The 24,561-nt window shown below is 33.9% G+C and overlaps 2 protein-coding genes across 9 annotated transcripts; both read left to right on the top strand.

The window, feature by feature from the left end:
* Nucleotides 1–11,554: 11,554 nt before the first annotated feature.
* LOC145166366 (putative apyrase 6) lies at nucleotides 11,555–14,400 on the top strand. Its single transcript, XM_079085320.1, has 8 exons — nucleotides 11,555–12,389; nucleotides 12,475–12,587; nucleotides 12,781–12,888; nucleotides 12,974–13,028; nucleotides 13,152–13,313; nucleotides 13,401–13,498; nucleotides 13,585–13,781; nucleotides 13,996–14,400. The coding sequence occupies exons 1-8, from the start codon at nucleotides 11,762–11,764 to the stop codon at nucleotides 14,270–14,272; spliced, it is 1,638 nt and encodes a 545-aa protein (XP_078941446.1). The 5' UTR covers nucleotides 11,555–11,761; the 3' UTR covers nucleotides 14,273–14,400.
* Nucleotides 14,401–19,828: 5,428 nt separating this feature from the next.
* On the top strand, nucleotides 19,829–23,102 carry LOC145166365 (cytosolic enolase 3-like). Of its 8 annotated transcripts, none has more exons than XR_013740501.1 (4): nucleotides 19,829–20,138; nucleotides 20,331–20,427; nucleotides 20,636–20,722; nucleotides 20,832–23,102. XR_013740501.1 is itself a non-coding variant. In XM_079085318.1 (3 exons), the coding sequence occupies exons 1-3, from the start codon at nucleotides 20,483–20,485 to the stop codon at nucleotides 20,949–20,951; spliced, it is 264 nt and encodes an 87-aa protein (XP_078941444.1). In that variant the 5' UTR covers nucleotides 20,434–20,482; the 3' UTR covers nucleotides 20,952–23,102. The 8 variants fall into 8 exon arrangements, 1 of the variants encoding a protein (XP_078941444.1); XR_013740498.1 differs by lacking the exons at nucleotides 19,829–20,138; nucleotides 20,331–20,427 and adding an exon at nucleotides 20,434–20,539 and having other exon boundaries at nucleotides 20,832–21,004; nucleotides 21,122–23,102; XR_013740495.1 differs by lacking the exons at nucleotides 19,829–20,138; nucleotides 20,331–20,427 and adding an exon at nucleotides 20,434–20,539 and having other exon boundaries at nucleotides 20,832–21,004; nucleotides 21,118–23,102.
* The last annotated feature ends 1,459 nt before the right edge of the window (nucleotides 23,103–24,561 follow it).

Here is a 24,561-nt window from a genome sequence, read left to right as displayed (position 1 = left end):
ATTTTTTTTTCTGTTAATGACTTAGCTGTTAATGTAATATGATATTATGATTAGTGATTTTTATATACCATGTTATTTATACGTATGATGAACTGAACTTAGTGTATGATATGTTTATGTATGTTTCTGACTTTCTGTAATCTAATTTCTGTCTATCTCTAATTATCTGTGTAACCTGATTTTTGTCTACTGTCTATAATAGAAACAAATGGCTGAAATGGAGGTTGATGGTGATACTTTACCAACACAACAATCTGGAAGTTCAAATGCAAGTGTTAATCCTTCACCTACAACAGATTCTGCTAAGAAAGTGGATGAAGGGAAAAAGAATGAAAAGAGAAAGCAAAAACCAGAAACTTCTGAAGCATGGGCTCATTTTAATAAAGATCCTAATGATCAGGATTACTCTGTTTGTAAGCATTGTAGTAGACGATTGCATTGTCCTAGTAAGAATGGAACTAGTTTTATGCGGAATCATGCTGCACGTTGCACTAAGAACCCTCATAACATCGATAAAAAACAAAAGCTATTGATGTTTCAAAACCAATCTTCTGTACAAGAAAGTGGAGAAACTGTTTCTACATTTGTCCCTTGGAAATTTGACCAAACCAAGTGTAGATATTTGTGTGCTAGAATGATCATTATTGATGAATTACCTTTCAAGACTGTCGAACATGAAGGGTTCCGTGACCTTGTGAACATGTTGCAACCACAATTTCAAATCCCCTCAAGAACCACTGTTACTAATGATTGTTTGGAGATATACTAGTCAGAAGCAGAAAAGTTGAAGAAGTATTTTGCTAAGAACAGACAACGAGTTTCTTTAACAACAGATCTGTGGACTTCTAGGCAAAATCTTAGTTACATGTGTTTGACAGCACATTTTATCGATAAAGATTGGACCATTCATAAAAGGATAATCAACTTTTGTCCGGTTTCTGGTCATTCCGGTGAGATAATTGGAAAATATGTGGAGAAGAACTTACTTGATTGGGGAATTGACAAGGTTTTCACGGTTACAGTTGATAATGCTAGTTCAAATGACCTTTGTATTCGATACATAAAAAGAAGACTGAATGCATGGAAGCATAGTGTGTTAGATAGTCAACATTTGCATATGAGATGTTGTGCCCACATCTTAAGTCTTGTTGTCAAAGAAGGTTTAAAAGATGTAGACACAAGTATTGCATGTATTCGATCAGCTGTGAAATATGTGAGATCTTCTCCAGCTAGGCTCCAACGCTTTAAGGGATGTGTTGAGAAAATGAAAATCGAGAGCAAAAGCCTTGTTTGTCTTGATGTTGAAACAAGGTGGAATTCAACATACTTGATGCTAGAAAGTGCCATCAAGTTTCAAGATGCTTTTGATTTATTGGAGGAGCAAGATAGTAAGTACAGGTCTGAGCTTTTATCATTGAAGGGGTTGCCTAAGGAAGAGGATTGGGAGCATGTTAGGTGTATGTTACCTTTCTTGAAACGTTTTTATACATATACTTTGCGTATTTCTGGCTCTTTGTATGTAACTAGCAACAATTATTTTCATGAAGTCTTTGGCATTGGAGCAATGATAAAAAAAAAAGATGATAGCAAGTGATGAGGGTTTTAAAAAGATGGCTGCTAAAATGAAGGAGAAATATGATAAGTATTGGAGCAATTCATCAAACATTAATGTGTTTTTATTTATTGCTCCAATTCTTGATCCACGATACAAGTTAGGTTATGTTTCCTTCATTATTAGCCAAAGTTTTGATGAAGAAAAAGCCAAAAATTTGTGTGATCAAGTAGAGAAAGTATTGCGAGACTTGTATGCTCATTACTTACATGAAGTTGGAGTTACTAATGAAAATCCGACTACTAGTTCCGGACATTTTGAAGAAGGGATTCTTATTGATGTTGATGATGATCCGACAACTTTCTTGAACAACCAATACAAAGATTGTTGGAAGAGAACTCAAGTGGTACAGGTAATTTACAAGTTGTGTTTCTTTTAGTTTTGTTAGTTATACTTACATAATTAATTTTTTGTTTACTTTAATATTTGGTGATAATTGTAGCTGCAAAATGCGAGTTGGATTGGTATTTGAGTGAGCAATGTAAGTCTTTTGACAACAAGTTCAATTTACTTAGTTGGTGGAAGAAAAATCAAGCAAGATTTCCGGTCATCGCGGCAATTGCTAGGGATGTTTTGGCAATTCCAGCTTCAACTGTAGCCTCGGAATCTTCATTTAGTACCGGGGGACGCATTCTTGATGCATTTCGTAGCTCATTGACCCCAAAAACAGTTGAAGCATTGATATGTTCTCAAAATTGGCTTAGGTCCAAAAATGTTCCTATTGATATTGAGGAAAGTTTTGAAGCTCTTGAAAATTATGAAGCCGGTATGACTTTGTTTTTATAGCTCTTATAGTTTCATGTTTTATTCAATCTAATGTTTAATTTTTTGTTGTTTCAGAAGTGAAGGACTTACCTCAAGCTATATCCGCTCTTACTGTGGATGATTGAAGTTTTATGATGGTAAAATTTTATATTTTTTTGTGCTTTAAAGTGTTGTTTATATGCAGTTTTTTATTACAATTTTTGTGTGTTTTTTGTGTGTTTTTAAGCTGTTTTGTGCAGTTTTTTGTGATGTTTTGTGCTGTTTTTTATGTTTTTTTAACTAGTTTTGTGCAGTTTTTTTTGTGCTGTTTTGTGTTTTTTTGAGCTGTTTTGTGCAGTTTTTTGTGATGTTTGTGATGCTTTTTAAGTTGTTTTTATACTGTTTTATATGTGCTGTTTTTTTGCTATTTGTACTAAATATATATGTTTTTTTGCAGGTTTGGTGCTTATTTTGAGACGAGTTGCTGTTTTTTTATTTGTTGAAGGGATAATGGAATGTTTTTTGTGTTATCAAACTAGTGTTAAACACTTTTAAAATATCTCTTGTTGAATTATTTTGTTTTGGATGATTTTGTTTTGAATGGATATTTTACAATTGACTTAAATGTAGCTTGTATTTTTTGATTAATTTTGTTTTTTATATTAAGCGGGTAACCGTGAACCGAACCGTGGTTACCCGCCTTTAAACGGTTCGGGTCGGTTCGGGTTTTTGCACAATTCGGTTCGGTTTCGGTTAGTGCATATAAGGTACCCGCCCCGTGATAACGGTTTACAATTTTATTACTATCCGAGCCGAACCGCCCCGTGAACACCCCTACCTGGAAGGGTGTTATATGCTTCAGAAAGAGGGGCAAGTTGGGCCCCCGGTTCATCGGACCATTTCACGTAGTGGCTAGGGTAGGCAAAGTGGACTAGTGGCTGGATTTACCGGAGGAGCTTAGTCAGACTCATAACACCTTCCATGTTTTTTTGGTTTGGAAGTGCTTGGTTGATGATGCGGTGGTGGTCTCGCTAGATGACATACAGGTCGACGAGCGCTTGAATTATGTTGAGAGACCGATGGCTATTCTGGATAGGAAGACGAAGGCCTTGCAGAACAAGGTGGTACCCCTAGTTAAGGTTCAGTGGCAGCATCAGAAGGGTTCCGAATAGAGATGGGAGCCCGATTTGGAGATGTGCGAACACTACCCAGATCTGTTTTTAGATGAGGATTTCGAGGACAAAATCTAGTTCAAGTGGGGGAGAATTGTAACGCCAAGTTTCTGGTATATTCTTCCTAAGGAATTAATTTTTAAAGCTTGGGATTTTTGGTGGCCACGGCGTGGTTAATGAGTTCCCAATACGTGGCCATGGCCTGAGAATACACGCAACATTAGTGGGTACCACGGTGTGGCAGTCATTTAATGACAAACCCTAATCTATGGGGTTTGTGCCCGTATTTAAGGAATGTGATGGCTAGGGTTACCCACCCTCAGCCTCTATCACTCTCCCTCGGCCTCCAAAGAAAACCCAAGCCTCCATTGTTAACTTTTGAATTTTTATGGTGTTTGGTGGTGTCGTGAAGAAGAAGAAGAAGGTGACCCTTGAAACTTTGTTTCAACAAGCCACTCTCCTCATCCTCTTTGTGCACATTTTCTGGAGTTTTGTAAGTCCTCAAGTTCCAAACTTTATGACTCTGTGTGCTTAGATCTATGTCTTCTTGTGTTATTCTTCATGTTTAGGCTAGTTGGAATGTTGGGGTTCCATAAAGTTGCCAACTTTATGGATCCTCAGAGTCCCTTTATAGTTAGAAGTGATGGATCTGAGGTTTAATGGAGTTTTGAACTCTTGCATGTGATCTTAACCCTATTTTACACCATTTTGACATAGCTTGAGCTCAAGACATTCATTGGACATGCATGTCTATAAAGCTACGATTTTTATGATCTATTGGGAGTATGGAAGCATTCTGGAAAGTTTGAATGAGTGCGGAAAAGGATTAAAAGCTTAATGGATTAAGTTGGTCTGGACAGTTCCCATGACGTGAAGGTTTAGTCGCCACATCGTGGTGTTTGGTAGGATTGCGTCTATTTTGTCCTACTATCCCCACAATGTGGCATAAGCTTGTCCACATCATGGCGACCAGCTGTTGACTTTTGACCATTGACTTTGACCAAGTTTGACTTAAGGTCGAATTGAGAATTTTGGGCTATAGTTTGAGACTCGATCCTTGTTTGTTGTTTAGGTGACCCGTAGAGTCGGTATTTGGATCTATGACCGGTTCAACTATCTTCTAGACTTCGAGGTGAGTTTCTCACTATACCCGTGGGTCGAAGGCATAAATGTCGGCCCACTAGATTGTGTTATGTAGCCTTGTGTATAGGATTGCTATGTTGTAGTGATCTGTTAGATTGATAGATTTGTATGATTAACTGTATTGGTGGTTATTGTAATTTGTTGCATATGTCGACTTAGTGCGGTTGGGTTGAGGCAATACTGCTTTGTGCTAAAAGCCAACAAACTCGGGAGCAATCCAGTCATAAGCTGAGAGCCGAGAGGGCAATGCAGTGTTATGATGTGGGCTCGGGAGCAATCATGTCATAAGTTGAGGGCCGGAAGGGTAATCCAGTCTTATGTTGTGGGCTTGGGGGCAATCCAGTCTTATGATGTGGACCCGGTGTGCATGTGTTGTATATATATTGTTGTGTGGGGTATTTGTTTTTTTTTTTGGAGGGGGGGGGCTCACTAAGATTTGGCTATAGTTGTTGATTTAAATGTTTTCAGGTACTTCTGATGATCGGGGCAACGCGAAGGCGTGATTGTACACATCCTCCAATGGTTTTATGTTATGAGAGATTTACTTGATACTCTGATTTTCTTGGACATGATTTGAAAACAATGGTTGTTTATATACGGATTTTTGTGGAAATGATTTTATAAAAATGAAAAAATTTATCACGGTTTTTGGGATGTTACAGATATGCTACAGTCAGAGATAGGTTGATCTTGGGTTGGGATCAAGCTACTTTTAGACGCGGTTCTAGTGGCGGTATTGAGCATGAACAAGTGGGATGGATTTCTTTTTCTTTTGCAGGATCTTCAGCTGCAGTCGATTCCTGATAGATTGGGTTGGACTGTTGATGTCTCAGATACCTTTTCTGTTTCTTCTGCTCGTCGTTTCCTGGATGAGAGTCGGTTTTTTCTGGAGGTATTGAGTCTAGATGGAATACTTGGGTTCCTATCAAACTCAATGTTCTATTATGAAGGATTCAGTTATTTTCTATTCCTACGAGATAACGACTTTATCATAGGTGAATCATGGTTGACTCGCAACGCGAAGGCGTGATTGTACACATCCTCCAATGGTTTTATATTATGAGAGATTTACTTGATACTCTGATTTTCTTGGACATGATTTGAAAACAATGGTTGTTTATATACGGATTTTTGTGGAAATGATTTTATAAAAATGAAAAAATTTATCACGGTTTTTGGGATGTTACAGATATGCTACAGTCAGAGATAGGTTGATCTTGGGTTGGGATCAAGCTACTTTTAGACGCGGTTCTAGTGGCGGTATTGAGCATGAACAAGTGGGATGGATTTCTTTTTCTTTTGCAGGATCTTCAGCTGCAGTCGATTCCTGATAGATTGGGTTGGACTGTTGATGTCTCAGATACCTTTTCTGTTTCTTCTGCTCGTCGTTTCCTGGATGAGAGTCGGTTTTTTCTGGAGGTATTGAGTCTAGATGGAATACTTGGGTTCCTATCAAACTCAATGTTCTATTATGAAGGATTCAGTTATTTTCTATTCCTACGAGATAACGACTTTATCATAGGTGAATCATGGTTGACTCGATTTTATTCCCTATTTGTTCCCATACAGTTGAGACGGTTGAGCACATTTTTGCAGGTTGCATTGAGATTTTTGAGATTTGGTCCCGCATTGCTATTTGGTGGGGAATTCAGATTCCGAGTCAGATATTTGTTTCCTCTCTTATCACGTGGTCTGATTCTGTTACGATGAGAAGGTGCCAAAGACAAGCCTTTGATGTTGTGGTTATGACTTCGTTTTGGTGTCTCTGGAATTTCTGTAACTCTGTGGTGTTTGGAACAGCTACCCCAAAGAAATCCTTACTTTTTGATGATGTCGTGAATAGATCATTTTTTTGGATTTCAATTAGGTGTAGTAAGCCAAGATTAGCTGAATTCTTGGTTTCATAATCCTGCTTCTGCTACTCTTATTTTGTCATGATTTTTTTCTAGCTTCTTGCTATATTTTTTTAATATAAGTTTTGTCGTTCCAAAAAAAATAAGGAGGTTTTAGTGTTTGGATAAAAAGATTTCATAAACACTTATTGACTCAAATAAAGAGTTTTTGATAAGTCATTTATTACTTGCTTATTGACTTAATTAAGAAGTTTTTAATAATTTGTTTTATTATTACATATAAATAAGAGTTTGCCGAACACTAAGAATAAATTAACAACTTATTTTGTTTTGATATCAGATAAGTCAATCCAAACACTTTTTCTAAAAATCCGTTTTAACACCGTATAAGCTAATAAACACTTTTTACCAATAAACATAAGGTATTTTAAATAAACAATCCTAAATACCTTGCTTAATGAAAAAAAAAATCAAACAAACAAAAAGCCCCCATATTATTTTATTTTTTCTTTTCTGTTCCTTACATTATTGACTATCCTTATCAACAAAAAGCATAACTTTGAATCCACTTTGTTGATTGCCATTCTTACCAAACGTTGGAAGAACGTAGACTCAATACAATCACTTTAAATTCTCTTATGAATCTTTCTGATATTTAATAAAAATTTAAACATTTTTGGGTTAATGGATGGGCAACAAAAAATGTAAGGTTATCATAGCATTATATAACATTAAAAGCTACAATAAGTCGAATAAATGCAACTAATTAATTTAACAACTACAACTTTGATCTCAAACCAAAGTGTTTCTAGCCCAGCGGTATCGGGTGTTGTCCTCCCTCCTAAAAGTTGAGGGTTCAAGTCTCATTGAAGACATAGGTGGTATTAAGAGTAGTTTAGGAGTAGTGTAGATTTGTCGTTCTAAAAAAAACAATTTTGATCTCAAAACAAAATAACTTCCAAATACCTAAAAATATAAGGTGTTTGTTGTCATCTGGATTCCACTTGTATAATTTTGCTCAATATTATAGACTTATAGTTATTGTAAAATTCATTTATTTTAGAAACATGTATAGTCAAAATTATATAGTTACTCATTATTATAGTTACAAATAGCTATTGTGCATAAATCAAAAATTATATAAACATGTAAATAACTACATATTTGGCCCATTTGATCTGCATTCCAATATTTGGCCCAATTGTTCTCACATACCCGAAGATGCATTCATCATTCATCAATCATCATGCTTGCAGCATGCAAGCTCCAATTTAGCAATGAACAAAATAGGTCGGTGTTTAGGTCACGTTAGTTCGGTTTTTATTTGGTTTTGGACTGGTATTTGTCGGACTTTTTTTTATCCAACTTCGGTTAGAGATCGTCCAGTCCAACGGTCACTGCAGTTACAGCCTTACAGGACAACACAAGAATATTTAACTTTCAAATTGGTCTGGTTTCAAGTTTTTATGATTCGCATTAATATAAAAATCTTTAATATTGTTTCATAAAATTACATAAGGTGTAAAACATACATATAACATTGAAACGACATGCCCGTAAAAATTCCAATAATTTCCAATAATTGTAGTTGTTGATATATGCACATGCCTAGATAATGCACATGACTAATTATAATTTATAAAGTAAAATAAACTAAACTATTGAAGCAATAATATTAATTATGAAAAAAAAAATATATGTTTGCAATGTCGACATAGCGGGCGTGTTTGGCAAAAGTAGCTTTTAGCTGGAAGCGGGTAGCGGTTAGCTGGTAGCGGGTAGCTAGTAGTGTGTAGCGGGTAGCTAGTAGCAGGAAGTTGTAGCTTTTATTTGTTATATGAATGTTTGGCAAAAGTAGCTGGATAATTTTGAAAAAAATATAAAATTACATAAAAAGACAATCGATTAAAAATAAATAAATATATAAATATATTTTTAACGGTAATTATGGAAATTGATTTCAAAAGCTCAGTAGCGTTTTGTTAAACGCTACATGAAGTAGCTTTTAGAAATTGAGTGTTTTGTTTGAACTAAAAGCTAAACGCCCGTACTGCCAAACGAAGCTTTTTGTTTAAACTAGAGCGTTTTGTCAAAAGCTAAAAGCTAGAAGCTCCCAAACGCTTCCAAAAGCTTCGTGCCAAACATGCCCAACGTCTTTCCACATCAAACAAATATTTTTTTTTATTGATTTGCACGATATTATTCCAAATCGTTGTGGTATGGTTACCTTCATTGCATTCCTCAAATGGTTTATTTGGATCAAAATCGGAGCGACTAGCTCAAGTACTACTACTTGTAACTATAAAGACTACTTAGAATGAGAGGATACAAGAAAGAAAGAATGTTTGGGATGGAAAGTAGTTGGACACCAGTGGACGTTTATAGCGCAAGTTTTTGTGTGGAAAATTAAAAATTTGGTCGTTATATGGCTGTTGAATCGGTCCAAGACCGGTTTAGACTGAAATGCAGCAGTTGAAATTGAAGTGTGATCGTTTAATTCAAATATAACAGTGGACCCAAGACTGGTTCAAGATCTAACCGAGTCTACCAAAGACAATTTTTTCTAAGACTGAAAGATCAAACTGAGACATAAAGTAGATGAAACTGAAACAGAGAAAAGATCGATTGAAGTTTATGAATACGGACCAAACGAGCCTATTGGTCTAGAGTACCAGACCTAGACCGCTCGGTCTTAGACTGGTCCGATCCCGGTGTAATTATTGAAACTGGTGCAAACCAGTGTTGATGTTCGAGTCTATAACAATCCAAAAAGGAAACTCGAGGACAATATATATATATATATATATATATATATATATATATATATATATATATATATATATATGTTTAAAAGTTGTGCTAAGTATGGCCCACAAAGGGTAATTTGGGTATTTCTTTTAATATTGTCCTAAATCTTTTAAGAAATGTAAATACATTGCTATTATGATTAAGGAATTCCAAGTACATCGCTATTATCAGTAAACAACCAAGTATGCTTCTATTATTGGTAAGGAAATGAAAGTGTCGCGCTATTATTTATAAAAATGAAATAACATTGCTATTACTGTATTACATATAAAAACTAAAGTAGGTTTTCTATATTGGTAAAAAAATAAAATTTGTTGTTGTATCTTGTCATTACAACTTATCACTGTCTACTTTCTCCTATGTACTGCCTTTTTGCATCACCCATCATTTCCTTAAATGATAAAAAAAGGCTAACATCTAATATTTTATAATTTGTAAAAAACAGCTGCTTAGCCTCACAAACTTACGTGAGAATTAATTAACTTAGATTTGTTGATCCATTTTCCATCTAAGTTCTCGATCAACTATATCAAAGGTTCTTAGCTACCTGGTTATGGAGAAAATGTAACAAAACAATGAATTTAGACGTTACATAAAAAAACAAACAAACGCAAGAGCATTTTACACTTGTTCCAGATAATTTGTAAAGTTTAAGATACCAATTGACATATTTCGTTTTGTAACATATAATGTCATCACAATCAGACAAATATAATCAAAGAACATGGTTTCAGTCAGATGTGGACTCAGTCAAAAGTTCTAACTAAATCAGAACTAACTCAGTTAGCAACTATCAAACGACCTCTACCTAATTTAGGGTGATATATTTAGGGTTTTAGGTTCCTCGTTAGTATCACTAATCTGGGTGAGATCCTTATTTTAATAGGCACATCCTCGAATCCTAACGAACTATTAAAATCTGATTTATATGTCTCGTGATACTCCTATGTGTATTGTATTGTGGTTGTCTTATCTAAAACCAACCTTAGGGTGTTGTTTGGTTCGTAGAATGTTGCTGGAGGAATTTGAATTGGAATTGGATAAAGAATCTATCAGGAATTTGAATCTAATTCCATATGTTGTTTGGTTGGCAGCAAATGCAGTTGGAATTAATTCCAGATTCTGTTTGATTAACAAAAAAAGGAATTAGAATTCAGTTAAAATGACAAAATTGCCATTTTTTATTACATTGTTTGGTACAACAAGGAATTCACCATTAAAATGTTTTTAAGAATTAATTCTCTTGTTTGATTGTACTAAACAATAAAATAGAAATAAGTTTTAAACAATGTTTATGCTTTTCGAATGTTTTTTTAATCATAATGTCTTAATAATGCACATGTTAATCTGTCAAAAATTATGCTAATTTGTGTTTATACCTTTTTTTTGTCATTTACTTGCCAATTAACATTTCATATATACATATCTTGATATCTAAAAACCCATGTTCTTTTACACATGTAAGTCTAGTCAAGATTTCACAAATTCTATTCTTAGTAGCGTAAAACAATCGAGCAACTTCAACTAATTAATCCTAGAAATTGCAATCCAAATAGCATTAAACAAACCATTGTAAGTATTATGTCTCCAATAACATTAAAGTAACACAATTTGCCATTTTAACATCTATCTTTTTATCATTATATCTAATTTCCATCAAAATATTATGAAGTAATTGTCTTCAATTTGATACAAATAAACCATTGAATTCCCATCCTTTCATAAAAACCCAACACACCAATGTTTTCTTCCACGATGTTGTAACATTTGAAAGTATTTTCCTGAAGGGATGTTTTTTCAATTAGAATTCATTTTCCCTCTTTAAAGTTGAGCCACACGTAGGAATTCGAGCGAATTGGAATCATTTTCCAGGTTTCGGGGTTTTGGCGAACTTTGATAGTTTAAAAACGGGAAGCTATCATAATCAAGGTTCTAAAAAGCTCGTCATGGCTCCACCATGGCGCGTCACGGCTCCAAGGCCTGCACTTGCCGCCAAGCTTTGCTAAAACGCCGCCTTAACTCATATATGTGTATAAAAATGAATAATAGTTGAAAATACATATAAAAAGATTAATTATATAGAAGATTGCCGCCTTACAAACACCATGACTCGCCAAGGCTCGAAAAAGCTTGAGGCTTGACATTGCCGCAAGTCACGCCTTAAGTTCATAAGGAACTAATCCGGTCTAGAAGAGGTCGATGTCAAAAACGAAATTCAGACCCGGTCTAGAACTGAAACCAAAATAAGGTTGAATCATCATCGACTTCATCATTTCCCCAATCAAGCTAGAAGATCTAGAGAGAGGGCAAAATTCCGTCGACGATTAGCCCTCTCTCGTCTCCAATTCAATCAAGAAACACACTGGAACCATAAACCTCGAGTGTTTAATTTCCAAACAATGTCCATATGGTTCATAAACTGTTTGTGAATGCGAAGGTCGAATGCTCGTGTGACAGTAGCAGCAGTCAATCATTCTGATCTCAATACAGAGCATAATAAGATGGATAACTCGATAAAGCTCAAATTTCGTTCCAATCAGTTTCTTCGACCCGCAAATCTCTTTTCCAGAAACCACAAACAAAATCACCATTCGAAATCGAAAATCCTTGCCATCGGGTTCTTAATCCTAGTTTGTGTATTGTCATGTTATGTGTATCTTAACTTACAACACTCCACACAGAATCGATATCGAATCGTGATTGATGGAGGAAGCACGGGGAGTCGAATCCATGTATTTGAGTATGTGATTGAAGACGGGGCTCCAGTTTTTGATTTTGGTAGTAAGAGCAGCTTGGGTTCCATGCGGATTACCCCGGGGTTATCAACATTTGCAGAGGATCCAGATTCGGCTGGTGTGTCACTGTTGGAGTTGCTGGCGTTTGCGAGGAAGAGGGTTCCGGAAAAGCAATGGGGGAAGACGGAGGTCAGATTGATGGCAACGGCTGGTTTAAGGATGTTGGATTTGGGTGTACAGGAGCGGATTCTGGAGTCTTGTAGGAAAGTTCTAAGGCGTTGTGGATTCGAGTTCAATGATGATTGGGCTTCTGTTATTTCAGGTATTATGAAAGCTTTATAGAGCTAGTCATCAGTGATTCTGAGCCTCTTGGAGGTGATAATGTCAACTTTGGGTTGTCGTTTTAGGGCCGGATGAGGGAGTTTATGCATGGGTTGTGGCCAACTATGCTCTTGGAACTCTTGGAGGCGATCCTGAAGAAACAACAGGGATAATGGAACTCGGTGGTGCTTCTGCTCAGGTTTGTAATTGACTATTTGTTCTTCTTTTCTCTGAATAATAGATTTTGAAATGTTTTCCCTTTACAATGATGCAACTTTGGTATTATCTTTCATCTTACCAAAATTAGTATGCTATATATCATACATCATCTGTCAAAAAAATGCAACACTTCTTTACATTGAGAATCTTCAGTATATGTTTATCACTTTCAGGTGACATTTGTCTCAAGAGAGTCAATACCTTCTGAATTTTTGCAAACAGTCAAATTTGGGAAGATCAGTTACAAACTTTACAGCCATAGCTTACTTCATTTTGGTCAGGTAAACATTGTTTTATGCTACAATTGAAAATATGGGAAAAATATCGGATTTCAAGATGCTGAATATGTGCGTAATAATTTTACAGAATATTGCATTTGACTTACTTCGGGAGTCTATTGTTGCAAAAGGTCCTAACTTGGGTAGGTAGCTCTATGTGATGCTTACAACAATTTATGTGTTATTTTACCCAATTAGTTTGCATAATTTGGTAAAAAGTTGAAGCTTTGTGCATATTACTGACTCTTTTGATTGCAAGAAACCAGTTGATCCATGTTCTCCAAAAGGCTATGAACACAATGTGATGACTAGGAAAGAGAAACTCACTCCTACTTTGGTAAACTATGAGCAATTATCCAATCTACACGCAACTGGAAACTTCTCAGAGTGCAGAATTGCTTCCTTATCTTTCTTGCAGAAAGACAAAGGTGTGTGAAAATTGAAATAGCAACACACTTTCATTGAATTACCATTTTACCCCTTCATCTTAATCCAATACATGTCTTCAAATGCAGACAAATGTGGGTATGAAAAATGCTACATTGGTTCAACATTTATACCCAAACTTGAAGGAAAGTTTTTAGCAACCGAAAATTTCTTCCATACATCCAAGGTTAACTCAACTTTTTTTTTTTACTAAATCATTCAACTCTTTTTCTCATATATTCTAATACTTTTAACTTTTTTTAAATTTTATAGTTTTTTGGGTTGTCCCCAAGAACATTTCTTTCTGAACTTATGGTGGCTGGACCAAAATTCTGTGAAGAAGATTGGTCAAATCTAAAAATAAAATACCCGAGTTTCCATGAAGAAGACTTGCATCGTTATTGCTTCTCTTCTGCTTACATTGTTGCTTTACTTCATGACTCCCTTGGAATCACCTTGGATGATACAAGGTATTGATACTGTCTGTTTGGATAAAGTGATGTATGGATAAATAAAATATATGAAAAAAGCGACTTTATATAATATATTGGGAAATGGAAGAAAAAACAAACAAGTACAAATTTGTAAAAAGTTATGACGTAATAAAGTCAAAAAGTGTATAAAGTTGTTTTTTCTGTAGTAAGTAAGTAATAGATGGTTTGATTTTTATAATATTTTGAACAGGATTGGATATGCTAATAAGGTGAATGATCTTCCACTTGATTGGGCTTTGGGGGCGTTCATTTTACAAAGTTTTAGTGATATGGGTGTTGACCATTTTGACCCCATGAGGTCAATATTTGGGAATGAGTCTTTGACTTTTTTAGGGTTGTTGGCTTTTGTTGTTGTTTTGTTGTTTGTTGTGTATTTTGTGTCGAAATGGAGGAAGCCTCATGTGAAGACAATATATGATTTAGAGAAAGGGAAATATATAGTTACTCGAGTAGGTAGATTTTCATAATTTTTTTTTTTTTTTTTTTACTATAATTTTATTCATGAGAGTTGTTTGTAGAAGGTTATGTAACTGAAATATCATGTTATTCTTGGTTTTGTCAATTTGAAACATGTACAATCTTTATAGTTCGATTATGACTGCACCTTTTCATTTTTTTTTATAATTTAATAAATGATTTAGTGTAGGAAATATATTTGTTTACCATTTTATTTAAGGGAAATCTCCAGAAAAATCTCAATATTTTGGAAAAAATTTTAATAAAGTCATAAATTTTATTTTTTGAACATAAAAGTCCCGACTTTTTAACTTTATAAATAGAAAAGCCCAAAAAACCGGCTAATTTATTCACTTTAGCCCTTTTTGACATGTTCAGCAGGTCATGAGACCAAATTGTTAATTTTTTGAAAATAATGGGACTTTTCTGCAGATTTCGTCAATATTTGTATATAATGTATTAAGTTAACGTATTTTTTTACGTATTTATATATATATTTTTAAGTATGTATGTATTTTTTAAGCTTTTATATGTATATGTTTACGTATTTTTATGTATTTTAAATGTATAAACGTATGTTTTTATGTATTTTTAAATATTTTAATGTATTTTTATGCGTTTTTTATGTATTACGTATTTATATGTATTTTTTTAAGTTTTTTATATAGATGTTTATGTATTTTTATGTATTTTAAATGTATAAATGTATTGTATTACGTATTTATATATATATATTTTTTAAGTATTTTACATTTTTTTGTATTTTTATGTGTTTTTTATGTATTACGTATTTATATGTATTTTTATAGTTTTTATATAGATGTTTATGTATTTTAAATGTATAAGTGTATTATTTTTACTTATTTATGTATTTTTTTTACTTCAAGTTGTCTTCACCATTTCATCTAATTCGCATGACTTCTTCGAGTACGTCTAGATGGTTTTCCTACATACCCACATATTTTAAGTTTTTCCAATTCGATGTTTAATTTCAAGATAAATGAATAGGAAAAGCTTAACATATGTGGGTTTGTAGGAGAACCATCTAGACATAATCGAAGAAGTTGTACGAATTGGATAAAATGGTGAAGACGACGTGAAGTAAAAAAATACATAAACTTCGTGCAAGCTGTTCGTAGGTCACGCCATTTTGCATTGACCGAGTAGTATGTTCGTTCCGTTTCTCTTCCTAAGAGCGCACGGAAGTGGTCTAAAACATGATTCCAAAAATTTTGACCCGATTGCGTGTTGTCGATTTCACCGTCTTGTGATATGAAAATCCAAGCTTTCACTAAAGCTTACTCCTCGTCTTCGCCCCACTGCTTAAATTTTGTTTTTTCTGGAGCTTTTCCTTTTTGTTGCCTTCTTCTAGACGGTCGTTGTGTTTCTTGGACCCTTTCATCATCGTCATTGTCGAGGTTTATAGGTTGGGATTCAAATAATGGGACTTGAGATGGTTGTGAAGATTGCGTTTGAAATTGTTGAGGTTGAGATTGTTGAGAATATTGTTGTTGAAAGGCTTGGAATTGGGGTTGATTGAATTGTTGTGGTCGTTGTTGGTAGTAGTTTGGGTGGTATGAAAGATTGGTAAATAGAGATTGTTGTTGGATTGGGGATGTTAACAATTGCATGTAAGTAAGATGTGCATATGGATCATTTGGAGTGAGTGATGTATTTTGATTTGGATCCATAAGTTGAACAAAAAATAAGAAAATAGAGAGAGATTGTGTGTTTTTGTAGTGTGAAATAAATAAAAATGGGTGGCATTATAGTTATAGGTTGTGTTTTTAAATTTGAAAATTAATTAATTAAATAATAATTTTTTTATTTTATTTTTTTTGTTTGTTTGTTTTCAATGGATATATATATATATATATATATATATATATATATATATATATATATATATATATATATATATATCAGGGCCGGCCCAGAGATTTTAGAGGCCCTGTGCAATTTAGCAAAAAATAGGCCCTAAATTTGAAAGATCTCAAAATCTAAGCAAAAAAAATTATAAATTTTAGTTTTGTTTGTTCTTGCATTTTTTCATATCAATATTCAGATTTTCTTTTAATCTAGGAGGTATACAATTTGTAGATTTCTTCTTGGTTCTACATGTTGAAACTTAAGCAACAAAAAGATATGAAAACTGTAAAAAAAACAAAATAAATAAAAATAGAAATCAAATCAGAAAAAAATAAAAAGAACAAATCAGATATGCTTCTAATAAAAAAAATCATGAATCAGCAAAGTACTTTCTGATTTTTGTCACTTCAAAACAACAAGAGCGAGTCAAAAATCTATTTCCTCAATGCTTGTTCTGATTAGTATCAAAAATCAACAGAAAGACCGAAAGAAATCATGAAGAAAGCGTATTACTAATCAGAAAAAAAAGTAACGAAACAAAGAAGTAAGGAACTAGGATTTTCGAAACTAATGTACCTCCAAAATTCTAAAATTGATTTCCTCAATTCTTTGTTCTGATTTTTGAAACTATGTGCTTCAGTGCTTGTTCTTATTATTTTCAAAAGTTAATTCATTGATCCTTCAGAAATTAGATATAAAAACACTAAGCAGGAGAAAAAGAAGTAAGGAATCTTGAAAAAAAATGGAAATACCATAATCCCTATCTGCTCCTTCTTATTTCGAATCCTCAACATGGAATTTGAAGCTTCTAAGATCTGATTTTCGAGAAGAAAGAAGTGAAGAACAATTTTCTGATTTTTGAGACAGATTATAGGATGTTTTCATGATGAAAGAAGAAAGAAGAAAATTGTTCATTGCCTCATACAAACAATACCGTTGCATATTTAATGCATGCCCCATCCGTAAGTAAAGAAGAAATCGAAGAGTTTTTTTATTTTCTTGAAATTTCTTTGCTTTTTCCTGCTCATTCTATCTTGCTTGCGTCGACTGATTTTTGTTACTTTAACCTAATTTTTGTTTTGGGCCATTAACCGAACTGGAGGTAATACAAATGCTAAAAAAAATAAAAAAAATAAATTGGGCCCTTTGATTTTTTGAGGCCCTGTTCATATGCACCTTGTGAACTTGCCAAGGGCCGGCCCTGATATATATATATATATATATATATATATATATATATATATATATATATATATATATATATATATATATATATATATATATATATATATATAGGGAAATGATCAAATGAGAACATCTAAAAGGTTGAGAACGCGAGAACAGTTCTGGACCAATCAATATATAAGGGCATATAAGTAATTGCATATTTTAATTAAATTAAAATAAAATAAAATCTATCAAATTCCCTTAAATTTAGGATCAGTTACCAAAAAAGAAGGAGATATTTGACTTTTTATTTTTCTTATTAATGAAATATAAAAAACATTTTTATCAAAAAAAAATTAAAACTAAAAAATTTTAATTTTTTTTCTTAAATTTTTTTTCTCATATTTCACGTTTTTTTTCAAAAAAATTAATAGAAATCCAACCCCAAATCAATACATTTGTATTCATAAACGATTTTTTTTTTCAAAAAAACTCATACTACTGCAATAACAAATGAATACATATCAATTTACAAGTAATCCATTTCCTTTCTTTTAATCAACTAAAAATAAAAGGGGTGTAAAAGTTATCATTTCTTCATAAAAGAATACCTTTAATCATAAATAAATACACTTATTCACACATGATTACATTGCTATTTACAAATGAATACATTGTTATTAACAAATGAATACCCTGGTATTCACAAATGAATAAAACAATATCTCTAATCATAAATAAAATACACTCATTCACACATGATTACACTGCTATTTACAAATGAATACCCTGCTATTCATAAATGAATACCCCTATCACGCATATCATCAAACAGCTTATGTGCACAACCTTTTACCTTGAATCTGATTACAACTTTGTGTGGCTATCTCTTCCATCAATTGTAAGGGCTGCCACTTGAGCCTTCAAAGACCCACTTGAGCCTATCGAGTTCTGCCAAATCAAACAAGAACAAAAAAAATAGCTTATCGAGTTCTCCCAAATCAAACAAGAACAAAAAAAAGGAACCCTTACCTATTTTTGAATCGTTGCTGCCCTTCTCGATAACCAAACAACCCAATATCGGGGCTTTGTCACCAGAAACCAATGGCAGACCCCACATCCCGCTGCTTCCATTCTCTTTTCTTCTTCTCTTCGATCCATCCAATCACCAAAGGTGCCCCATCTTCGATCCACCGAGACCGACAACCCACCCCTCGTTGCCTCCTCCTTTCCTCCTCTTCAGCCTCGTCGACCACGGAGACGCTCCCCTCGCCATCACGACGGCCGACCACAGACGTCGCCGATTGCCTTCACTTCCTTCCTACGTCTTTCATCAACCTGTGATGTAGGCTGCATAGATGGATAGTGATGGTGCAATGGAGGAAAGATTAAACCAAAAACGCATCGAGGTGGAGACTTGCGATGCTCCGATTAGGATTGATTCAAACGATGTGCGATGAAGGGAGGCTGAGGGAGGAATTGATTAAAACCTAGGTATAGAGAGAGAGAGAAAGAAATGAAGTAGGGGACAAATAATTTGAACGGCAATATGATATGTGATTGTGAAATTATAGGAACAAGTTAAAATTACAATTACCATTATAGCATTGTGACCTTTTACAAGTTACACTTTAATACCTATGGTTTTAGAATTTACGTAAATGATCCGTTTGATAATAGCCTCAGATCTGAATATTTTGATGGTCCAGATCCGTTCTCGCGTTCTCAACCTTTTAGGTGTTCTCATTTGATCATACTCCTCTATATATATATATATATATATATATATATATATATATATATATATATATATATATATATATATATATATATATATATAAACCCGTCGAATATGTGACAGTTGCCAGCCTTCTTCATTTTCATTGGGCGTCTTCCTCCGTCCCAGCCACCACATCACAAACAACTCACCGAGCCTAGGAGCGGTGTTCACACGTCTTTTGGCGTGCCACGTCGGACATCACACATGGTTTAATGCTCCATACCGTTTAGCCTAATAATACCTATTTGCCTATATGGTACAATTCACAAGGCTATAATTCTCGATGTTTATGCATGTATGATTGTAGGTTCTACTTGTTTGCTTTATTTTTGTTATGCACATAGTCTTGTTGGGTATACTCAAATTCGGATATATCAACTCATTTTATTATATTGGGATTTTCCAAAATTCTCAAATCCTTTGTAACCCTAAAATATATAAAGTTAATTATTTTTACTTGTTTAAACACGTAAGCTAAATATATGTATATAATTGTAAATGATCTAGTTATTATCGTTAAATCGACGTGAAGGTTTTTTTTGTCCTTCATTTGTTTTGTTTTTTTGGCATTACATGATAGCATATGGAATGTCTTCTACAGAGAATAGCTGCACATGGATACTTACGTATTTTAAAGTGTTTGACGCGCAATTAAGATGTCTCTTTCTCACCTAAATAAATTAAGTAGTTTTATTTATTATATATACTATTGTTTGCTAAAATGGTGGTGAACAAGGAAACTTTTGGTTTTCTCATTTGTGCCCCTTTTTTTCTTTCCCTTCCTACTTTGGCCACAGACTTCACTCCACCGCCTTTCACTTCCCATCTTTCTTCTTATCTCAATTTGCTTCTGTTCTTCTATTCATCATTTTATCTTCGACCCACCATTTTCTTCCTTTGATGGCTTCACGTAGATTTATGATTCCTTTTGTTTGCCTCACCGGCTTCTGGCTCAACCAACTCCAGACCACCGTCTCCACCCTTCTTATTTGTCTGGATAGCCAGCGAACATCATAAACGATGAAGGAAGCTGATCGCTTCAACCTCCCTTCACCGACTATGTAAGCCAATAAGAATTTGTTGGTGTCTATGACCCTTCTTGAATAATCCTTTTCGTTTGGTCTTTGTAGATGAGTATCACACCCCTTATCTCTATCGACACCTCCTTCCACTTTCTCCATTCCCGTTGTTTTCGGCTTTCCACCACCTTTATCCTCTTAATTAGCTCATTTTTTGTGTTGCTTTTTATTCAGATTCAGGAATACACCTTCAGGAACAGGGAAGGGTATGGGTGTAATAATTGTCTTTTTCTGCTACCATCGGTGATGCCTCCCGTTATCACGATTCACGGTAAAAAAAAACCCAAAATTATCTTTTTGCCCTATTTTCGTTGTGTATTTCGATTATGATTCCTCTTTTTATAAATTCGAACGGACGAATTCTAAAATTCCAACACATCCAGGTTTGTTTATGATCGGAATACGGGGGGTAATTTGGTCCTTATTTGAGGTTATTGTAACATGATTATTTTATACATGATTTATAATTATATGCACAGGTTTTTGGTGATGAGTTGTTGATGTCAAATCCCAAAAATGTAGAAAGAGCCATCGAAGAACATGCTTGCAATGCTGTTCTTCTCAAGGTACCCTGTTTAAGTATTAGTAGAATATCTAAAAAATAAAACCACAACTCAAAAAGGAAAAAATGGGAAACTGCTGTATACGAAAATGAATGTTGAGAATATTTTGTAGGTGAACCAAGTTGGAAGTATGACAGAAGCCATTAAAGTAGTGAAGATGGAAAAGGATGACAATTGGGGTGTGGTAATATCACAAAGAAGTGGAGAAGCTGATGATTCTTTTTTTAGCTGATTTATCAGTGGGTCTTGCCACCAGTAAGAGAGCGCTCAGCCAAGTACAATCAGGTTTGTTTTTGAGTTTTTACCTATTAAGTCAAAAAATTAACATCCATGTAAACTGAAGTAAAATGGAATTGCAAATAACAAAGTTTCTTTTCTTAACATTTAATAACACAAAGAAAGTAAATGACGGTTGTGCCCTTACAATGATGAGGATGGAGGCTTTCACCGAGGTCAAGTGCCAAGAAAACAATGGTGACAAGAAGCAAATATGTGACCATATATGTTCCTCATTTTGGAGTGTCTTGAGTTTTCTTTAAGGGTTCCACTGAGAGAATTTGAAGGGTAAAATGGTCAGAAAGAGATTATCTGGTTCACTTTCATTCAGCCAGGTGACTTCATCGATAGAAACGGCAACTTCATGTAAGATCCATCTTCTACTTCAGGAACCATCGAATTGTTGACTATGACGCCCCCTGCACTTCTATTCCTCTTCAAGCATCAACTGCCTTCTTCCTGTGTTCTCTTCAAGATACGTGTTTCATTCTGAATCGATAGTTTCTATTGGTAGTTGTGGGTTTTTGATTCCATGCTTTCAATTGGTGGTTGTGAGTATCCCTTCATGTTATCCCGATAAGTAGATGTGTGCTGCTTTATGTTCTGACAGCCTGAGAGGCGAGCTTTCATCCATGAGGATAAAATTTTGAGTTTGATTTTATTGATGCTCTACTTGCTTATATATTGCTTATATATAGGTTTCGATTTCAGTATATTGATTAGTATATTGATTGAGTACGAGATTCTTTGGTTGATTAGGAGTGCAACCCACTTGATATTTCAGTTGACTGGGGTGTCTCGACTTAGATGCTTATTATCACCGACCTGGCAAAGAAATCAAGGTAACCGTTGACGAATTTCCTTATAACCTAAGGTAATTAATTTATTGATTTGTCTATGATTTTCTTTCAATTTAATGGAGTTGATGTCAATCGATTGTTGAGAGTATGATGAAAACGTGGGATTTTGAATAGTTTTTTATTTATTTAATTATTTATTTATTTTTTTATTTTTTTATATATATACATGCTTGCTTCCATATATTGATGCACTTTTGAATGCTATTTGTTATACATTTTTTCCTTTCTGCACCGATTATTTGCGTTAGTAATGCAGGTCCGTATACCCTTGATGATTATTGAAGACCCTGTCGCTGTAAGTTTTATTTTCTGGGTTGAAGGGTATTTTTCGAAACATTTAGACAAAAAGATCGAATCTTTGAAAATTTTATTTGTATTGTATTGTTGCTTTTTCTGGTGGTTCAACTTTTGGAAACCCCTTTTGTGAATCTTATAAATTTTGCTTCTTTACTCACTACAGATGCTGCAAGCCATTGTTTTGTTGCTGGAAAAAAATAAACTTCTTCTTGAGTTTGGACTTAGTCAGGCCATTGTTTTGTTGCTGGAAAAAAATAAACTTCTTCTTGAGTTTGGACTTAGTCAGGCCTAGGTTTTAAACATTTTTTTGTTTTTTTTTTTTAATTATTAACAGATTTCATGGGCTATAATTTATTAAAAAAATAAAATCTTTTTGTTTAATTCATTTGTAGGGCCAGATGGTGGTGTACTTTCTTATTTGCAAAATCTTGGATATAAGAAGCCATATATAAGCTTCATGGATAGCATAACAATGGAATTTTGGATTGTTGTATCTGATCATACCCACTACAAAATCATAAATAAAAACTCCACATTTTAGCATTAAATATTTAAATAAACTCAACATTTAAATAAAAACTCAACACTTTAGCATTAAATATTTAAATAAAAACTCAAAATCATACATTTATGACTTTTTTTCTTTTCTACCAGACAGGTTTTCTTGGAATGCCAAAAAATGGAATTTGATTGTTCCCAGATGTGTGGTTTGCTTATATAGAAGCTAAGACTCCAACAGACTTTTTTTCTACCAGAGGATTATTTTTGCAACGACAAAAAATGAAATTGGCTGGCTTCTAGATGTCAGGTTTGCTTATGTAGCAGCTAAGGCTTCACGAGATGGATTATGTACATATACACGTTGAAAGAACGAAAAAAAAAATTGAATCAGCGCCAACGGCCGCGCATGATTCCATCTAGTTTTTATCAAAAATCAACTTTAACAAAAATATTAATATTTTTCTAAATTCTTATTAATCCATGGAATTCATGCAAACGATCATTTTTAAAAGAATTTGGCATGTATATGGCCTAGGGGCGGACACAAGATTTCACAACAGGGGTGTCATGAGAAAGTCAGGGGTTGCAAGATAATAGAAAAAAAAACTTCGAAAATTTTTCCACTACGTCCGAAAAAATCAAAGGTTGCCGGTCCACTAGTGACCCACCCTAAACCCACCCTAAATCCGCCCCTGATATGACCTTTGAAAGATGCTAAGGCATATATCCAAACAATTAACAATAAAAAAATATCCCGAAGAGATATCAAACATTTGGCCTCATAAATAAGTGTAACACCCCACTAACAGGTTACATATAACAAAGTAGGATGTACAAACACAACAAGATGACCGATAATGAGGGCAACACATAGTAAGATTAAACAAATGTAAGTGACAAGCTAATAACTTTCGGAAAACAAGTAGTTAACGCGGTTTCACCATCGAGGAGATAGTGTACATCCATTGAGAGAAACAAACGGATTATATATATATATATATATATATATATATATATATATATATATATATATATATATAGGGTTGAGTTCATTTGAGACAAGATGATTTTGTGAGACAATGGGACCAATTGATGACCATTGATTAAGAAAAAAAGAGGGTTGAGATTAAAACAGAAATTCCGATGGGAGGTGGTGGCAAAATTGAAATTATCTTGAAGTCCATGCTTAATTGAAATACACAGTGGGGTAGAGTTGTACTTTTCACTCAATAGATTGGATCTGATCACTTCACCGTTCACTTCATTCTTCTCCCCAATTTCTTTGAGTTCGTTAATATCCTTCTCCCCCTTTCAAATTATTCTCGATCAAAATCATTCATCTATCTTTAATCCATAGTTTTTCAACAAAATTCCCTAATAATCGCACTCATCATCAAGAAAACGAATGGATCTGTACTCAGAAAACCCTGGCATCGACAAAACCATAGGATTGAAAAACCCTAGCCTCTTATTCGAGTTTTAGTTGCGAAAAACATTAGCAATCGCACATTCATAACAAATTATCGATGGTTCAACTAAATCATATTCAGATTGCAGGTATTTTAAAATATAATTTGATTTAAGGTGTTATTTTGATTGATTAATTAGAGAATCTGATGAAAAACCATAGCCTCTTATTCGAGGTTTAACAGTGAAAAACACTAGAAATCACACATTTATCATAGGTTATCAATGGTTCAACAGAATCATAATTGCATGTATTTTAAATTTAATTTGATTTTAGGTGTTATTTTGTTTGATTAATTTGATGGTCTAGTGAAAGTTAAATAATTTTGTGCTAGATAACTTGATATTATACATATTATGATTTGATAAGTCAGACCCTCCTTCGTTTAGATTTTGGATGTTCTTTTGTTAGAAACTACTTTCTTTAAAACTTTCACTATG

Source organism: Lactuca virosa, chromosome 3 (genome assembly GCF_052849685.1).
Source record: "Lactuca virosa cultivar CGN04683 chromosome 3, Lactuca_virosa_CGN04683_v6, whole genome shotgun sequence".
NCBI lineage: Eukaryota > Viridiplantae > Streptophyta > Magnoliopsida > Asterales > Asteraceae > Lactuca > Lactuca virosa.
Note: the sequence above shows the minus strand (reverse complement) of the source record. Positions and strands in the feature narration are given on the sequence as shown.

Excerpts from the sequence above, each read along its gene's own strand:
- LOC145166366 (XM_079085320.1), top strand. The coding sequence starts at position 11,762 with ATGCGAAGGTCGAATGCTCGTGTGACAGTAGCAGCAGTCAATCATTCT. Across the intron at positions 13,314-13,400 it reads TTTCTTGCAGAAAGACAAAG|ACAAATGTGGGTATGAAAAA; the intron begins GTGTGTGAAAAT and ends CTTCAAATGCAG. Across the intron at positions 13,499-13,584 it reads ATTTCTTCCATACATCCAAG|TTTTTTGGGTTGTCCCCAAG; the intron begins GTTAACTCAACT and ends TAAATTTTATAG.
- LOC145166365 (XM_079085318.1), top strand. The coding sequence starts at position 20,483 with ATGATTCCTCTTTTTATAAATTCGAACGGACGAATTCTAAAATTCCAA. Across the intron at positions 20,540-20,635 it reads TAAAATTCCAACACATCCAG|GTTTTTGGTGATGAGTTGTT; the intron begins GTTTGTTTATGA and ends TTATATGCACAG. Across the intron at positions 20,723-20,831 it reads GCAATGCTGTTCTTCTCAAG|GTGAACCAAGTTGGAAGTAT; the intron begins GTACCCTGTTTA and ends AATATTTTGTAG.